General features: G+C 40.5%; 1 protein-coding gene across 1 annotated transcript in view; it reads right to left on the reverse strand.

Moving 5' to 3' along the window:
• ric1 (RIC1 homolog, RAB6A GEF complex partner 1) overlaps nt 1-6,000 on the reverse strand; it is a 212,414-nt gene that overhangs the window by 166,343 nt on the left and 40,071 nt on the right. The window contains exon 2 of the mRNA XM_043715245.1: nt 527-634. Coding sequence (XP_043571180.1) covers nt 527-634 — 108 coding nt within the window. The remainder of the gene's footprint in view (nt 1-526; nt 635-6,000) is intronic.

Genomic DNA, 6,000 nt, shown 5'->3' on the forward strand with positions numbered 1-6,000 from the left:
CAGGTAAAAACTAGCAGATACGTTTGACAACATAACAGTGACTACAATTCTAAAGCAACTCGTTGTATGCATGCTCACGGAGAAATTTGACTATTGGATGTGGTATAAATGTGGTATAAAGCCTTTGTTCTCTTCCCCATTTGAAGAACCTCTTCCAGTGTTGATCTCTATTCAGCAATTTAATTGGTGAACTCATATAATCAATTTACAATCACTGCCAAACTTGACGGCATCTCTATATAACAGGAACCAGTGTTATTATATTTGCTGGGTGACTTTTAGGTTTGTGAATATTGTACTTGGGTCCTCATTTACCCACCAAAAATTTAGTCAAAAAAGAACTACATTTTGAAAAATTGCAGTCACTCAAAAACAAGTACTTTTAATTGGTAAATGAGTTGAATAGCAAAAGCAATACCAAGAACTTACATAAAATACTTAATGCAAATAAAAAAACTTAAGCCTCTTTATAAAGCCTTTCTGCTAATGGACAATGCTAAGGCCTGGATCGAGTTTTATATCTTACCGCAACTGCAATCATGCTGCTGTCAGGCTTCCATTCTGTCCTTTCATATGATCCAAACTGTGAAGCTGCCTTTGCAGATTCCTTGTAGCTTACAATTAAAACACTGGGCTAGTGAAAGAAAGAAAAACATAATTCAGTCAAAATGGTAATGAAGTTGTTTATTATACACTCATATGGATGTACAGCACAGTAACAGAGCCTTCAGTCTTAACTCATCCATTCCGACCAGATATCCTAAATTAATCTCGTGCCAATATCCCTCTAAATCCTTCCTATTCATATACCCATCCAGATGCCTTTTAAATGTTGCAACTCCACCACTTCGTCTGGTAACTCATTCCATACACGCACCATCCTGTGTGAAAACGTTGCCCCTTATGTCCCTTTAAATCTTTCCTCTCTCACCTTAAACTTATGCCCTTCAGCTTTAGACTCCCCTACGCTGGAGAAAGGACCTCGGCTGTTCAGCCTGTTCATGCTCTCATGACTTTATAAACTTCTATAAAGTCACGTAGCCTCTGATGCTCAAGGGAAAATAGCCCCAGCCTACTCTGCTTCTATCTATAGCTCAAACCCTCCCACCCTGGCAACATACTTGTAAATCTTTTCTGAAATGTTTCAAGCTTCATAACATCTTTCCTTCAGCTGGGAGACTAGAATTGAATGCAGTATTCCAAGTGGTCTAACCAGAGTTCTGTACAGCCTCAACATGACCACACAACTTTTATTTTGCAATATACTAAGGATTCTGAACAGTCACAACAACTGTTCTGCATTGACTTTGTTTATTAGCAAGTCAACTTCATATCACAGCTGTGAAGCATCTACCTAAAGCAAAAGCCATGATTGATCATGCAATTCTAAAAAGTACTCATTAGTCCATTAAGACAAGCCCAGTGTTAACTTTGATTATGACAACCACCCTGCATGAAATCTTTAATTTCATTGCATACCAAAGAATAAAATCAGCATCACAGTTGTATGAACCAGCATGCAAGACATCAAATAATGCTTAAATAGGAAATACAAACTGATAGTGATCCACAGTGCATACTTGCTTGAAAATGAGACTGCACAATAATTCTGACAACAGTTGTTCTGACATTCTTGACAGTTATTTCGGTGAACATGCATAGTTTCTGCAAAGAGTTTGCAATCTGCAACAAGGGTCGGAATTCGGAAGTGTGCAGTTTATCAAAGAGTCGAGAAAAGGCTACTTTAATCTACATATAAACTGGCGAAAATCAAACTGTTGTTAATTGTCTGGATGAGGAGTTCACAGAATATTTTTGAGATAGTTTGAGAGCAGCACAGACAGAAAATAGGTTATAATAGGTTTGGCACAGTGTGATGTAACAGGATTAATCAGGACCCCAGAGTAAAAGACAATCCTGGGCAGTTGTGTCCGCAATATGATTTATTTTTGTATCCAGTTTGAAAGGGAAATGCCCTGTGAAGACTATTCTAAAAAAACAAATAACTATTTTAAACAAAAATAGGGATAATTATGTGGGCATGAAAGCTGAGCAAGTAGTAAACTGGTAGTCTAGACTAGATGATAAATCAATAGAGATGCAGTGGCAAATATTGAAGGAGATGTTTCAGAATAAGTATATTTGTATTATAAAGAACCTTCTGAAGAGAGGACCCACCATTCATGAATAGCTAAAGTAGCTGTGAAAAGCATTAAAATTAAGGATAAGGGATAAAACTGCACAATGGTAGGTAGCATGTTAGATGGTTGGTCAAAATATACAGAAATAGCAGAGAACAACTAAAAGGTTAATTAGAAGGAAGAAATTAGATTATGAGAAGACATTAGCTATGAAGGTAATGGGTTTCTATAGGTATTTGAAAAAGAAAAATGCAAAGTAAGCATTGGCTCTCTACAAACAAATGATGAATGAATGAATATTTTCTATCTTCATTACAGAGGTTGCAAAAACATTCTAGTAATACCTGTTAATTAGGAGGTGAAAGGGAGAATATATATTGGTGAAATTAGAATCACAAGGGAAGAAGTATCAAGCAAACGTAAGCAGCTTTGGATCTGACAATTCTATAGGTCCACATGGACTTCATCCTAGATCTTGAGGTTGTTAATGAAGTAGTAGATGTATTGCTCTTAATTTTCTGAAATTCCTTAGATTCAGGAAAAATTCCAATCAGACTGGAAAGTAATAAATTAATGTGCTTATTCAGGAAGAGAGAGAAGCAGAAAACACAAAAATATGGATCAGCTACCTTAAAGTCTGCTTTGGAAAGGTATTAAAATTGATCATATAAGAGATTGTAGTCAGGTCCTTGAATGAACATAAGGCAATTGGCAAGAGTCAGCATGGTTTTATGAAAGGGAAATCTTATTTAACTAAAGTATCATGTCACAAGTTATTGAAAAAAATGAAAGCTCATAAGATCTTAAGAAGTAAGAACAGGAGCAGGTCATTCAGCCCGAGCCTGCTTCACAATTCAACAAGGTTAAGGGTGTTCTGACATTCTTCATGTCCACTTTCCTGCATTTTCTCAGTAACATTTGATTCCCCAACTGATCAAGAATCCACCCTAACCTTAAACATACACAAAGACTCAAACCCTACAGTTCTTTGTAGCAAGTACCACTAAACAAAGTCTCCAGCCAAAAAAGAAATTCTTCCTCATCCTAGTCTTAAATTGGCATCCCTTAATTCTATCTTCTCTGGTCCTAGACACTCCTGTGAGGAGAAACATCCTTCAGCATTTACCCTATCAAGTACCTTAAGAATCCTATACATTTAAATGAGATCACTTTACATTCTTCTAAACTCCAGTGAATAGAGTCCCAAGCTGTTTAGCCTTTGCCCATAAGACAGTCTCTCTATATCAGGGACCATCCTAGTAAATCTTTCCTGAACTGCCTCCAGTGAAATTAGTCTTCCCTTAAATAAGGGGACCAAAACTGCTCATAGTCCAGATACAGTCTCACAAGCACTTTCTACAGTTTTGAAAGAAGAGGGATAAACATTCCATTAGTCTTTCCTGATTACCTACTTCACCTGTATGCTAGCTTTCTGTGCACAAATACCTCCAAGTTTCTTTCTGTGACAGCTTTCTTCAGTTTTTCTCCACTTAAATAATACTGTTCTTTTGTTCTCCTTTGATAAATCGACAACTTCATATTTTCCCACATTATAGTCCATTTGCTAAATTCTTGCCCATTTATTTAACCTAGCAATATCTCCCTGTAAACTGGTTGTGTCCCTCTTGCAACTTATTTTTGTGTCATTTGCAAATCTTACCACAGTACATTCACTTCCTTCCTCTAAAAAATTAACATATATTGTAAACAGTTGCAGTCCCAGTTCTGATTCCTCTGGAACTCTACTGGTCACAGATCACCAACATGAAAAATAATCCTTACCCCCTCTCGCTGTCTTCTGCCCATCAGGCAATACTACCTCCAACACTGTGGGCATATGGTTCATAGGTTAATGTATTAGTATGGTTAGATTAGATTAGATTACATTTTTTTTTAAGATTAGATTAGATTACATTACAGTGTGGAAACAGGCCCTTCGGCCCGACAAGTCCACACCGACCCGCCGAAGCGCAACCCACCCATACCCCTACATTTACCCCTTACCTAACACTACGGGAAATTTAGCATGGCCAATTCACCTGACCTGCACATCTTTGGACTGTGGGAGGAAACCGGAGCACCCGGAGGAAACCCACGCAGACACGGGGAGAACGTGCAAACTCCACACAGTCAGTCGCCTGAGGCAGGAATCGAACCCGGGTCTCCGGCGCTGTGAGGCAGCAGTGCTAACCACTGTGCCACCATGCCGCCCACATTAGCTGGCAGATAATGGATAAATAGGTTCTTGTCCGATTGGTAGGATGAGCAGAACAGTGCTACAACAGTCTGTGCAGAGGCCTCAATATTTTACATCAATGACTTCGATGGTAGGAGCAAAGGCTAAATTTAGAGAAGACAAAAGTAAGTGGGAAAATCTGCTGTGAAGGTAGAATTGCAGATGGATAGATAGGTCAACTGAGTAGACAAAAATTGTCAGCTGCATATAACTTGGAAAAACTAGTTTGCTCAATTTGACGGGAAGAATCATGAGGTGGAGTATTAATTAAAAGGAGAATGACTGTGGAATTCCAAGGTACAGAGGGATCTATGTTGTACTGCACATCACAAGGTGTTAGTGTGCATATACAATACAATCAAGGCGGCTAATGAATTTAAAATATAGGCAAGGATATTATTTTTCAGTTATACAGGAGATTGATGTGACTATGTTTTGAACACGGAGAACAGTTTTGGTCTCTTCCTTTAGGAAGAATTCAAATACATTGAGCAAAGTTCAGAGGCGGTTTACCAGATTGATACCTCAATGAGTGGGTTATAAGTAAAGGTTGGACAGACGGGATTTGTTTCCCCTCAAGTTTAGGAGATGGGGATCATTTGCTTAAAAAGAGAAGATCCTGAATGGTCTTGACAAAGTGGACATTGACAAGTTCTTTCAACTAGAGGGTAAGCCCAGATCTCCGAGAGGGTGCAGAATATTCTAAAAGGGGAGAGGGACCAGCAGGAGGTCGTTGTACACATTGTAACTAAAAACATAAGATGAGAAAAGGACCAGGTTCTGAAGAGAGAATATCGAAAATTAGGCAAGAATTGAAAAAGTAAGTCCACAAGGATAGTAATATTGGGATTACTCTCGGTGCCACAAGCTAGTGAGAGTAGGAATAGGAGGCTAAAGCAGATAAATGCATAGCTGCTGAAAGGGAGAAGCTGCTGAAGCTGCTCAGGAGGATATAAACTAATTTTTGGGGGGGCCAGGGAAGAAGGGATAGTGAAAAGGAGAAATCAGTCTGAGACTGGTGCTGTTGGGGATAAAAAAGGAGCAAGTCAAACAGTCAGGGCAGGCAGGAACAAAGCAGAGAATGAGATGTACAGGATGTACAGCGCATCATCCGCCGTCACTTCCGCCACCTCCAAACAGACCCCAGCACCAAGGATATATTTCCCTCCCCTCCCCTACCAGCCTTCCGTACAGACCACTCCCTCCGCCACTCCCTTGTCAGATCCACACCAGCTACCGACCCAACCTCCACTCCCGGCACCTTCCCTTGCAACCGCAGGAGGTGCAACACTTGCGCCCACACCTCCCCCCTCACTTCCCTCCAAGGCCCCAAAGGAAACTTCCATACCCGCCACAGATTCACCTGCACCTCCACCCACATCATCTACTGCATCCGCTGCAGCCGGTGTGGCCTCCTCTATATTGGGGAGACAGGCCACCTACTTGCGGAGCGATTCAGAGAGCACCTCTGGGCCACCCGGACGAACCAACCCAACCAACCTGTGGCACAGCATTTCAACTCCCCCTCCCACTCCACCGAGGATATGCAGGTCATTGGACTCATCCACCGCCAAACCACAACAAACCGACGGTCGGAGGAGGAGCGTCTTATCTTCCGACTCG

This window comes from Chiloscyllium plagiosum, chromosome 2 (genome assembly GCF_004010195.1).
Source record: "Chiloscyllium plagiosum isolate BGI_BamShark_2017 chromosome 2, ASM401019v2, whole genome shotgun sequence".
In the NCBI taxonomy this organism is placed as follows: Eukaryota; Metazoa; Chordata; class Chondrichthyes; order Orectolobiformes; family Hemiscylliidae; genus Chiloscyllium; species Chiloscyllium plagiosum.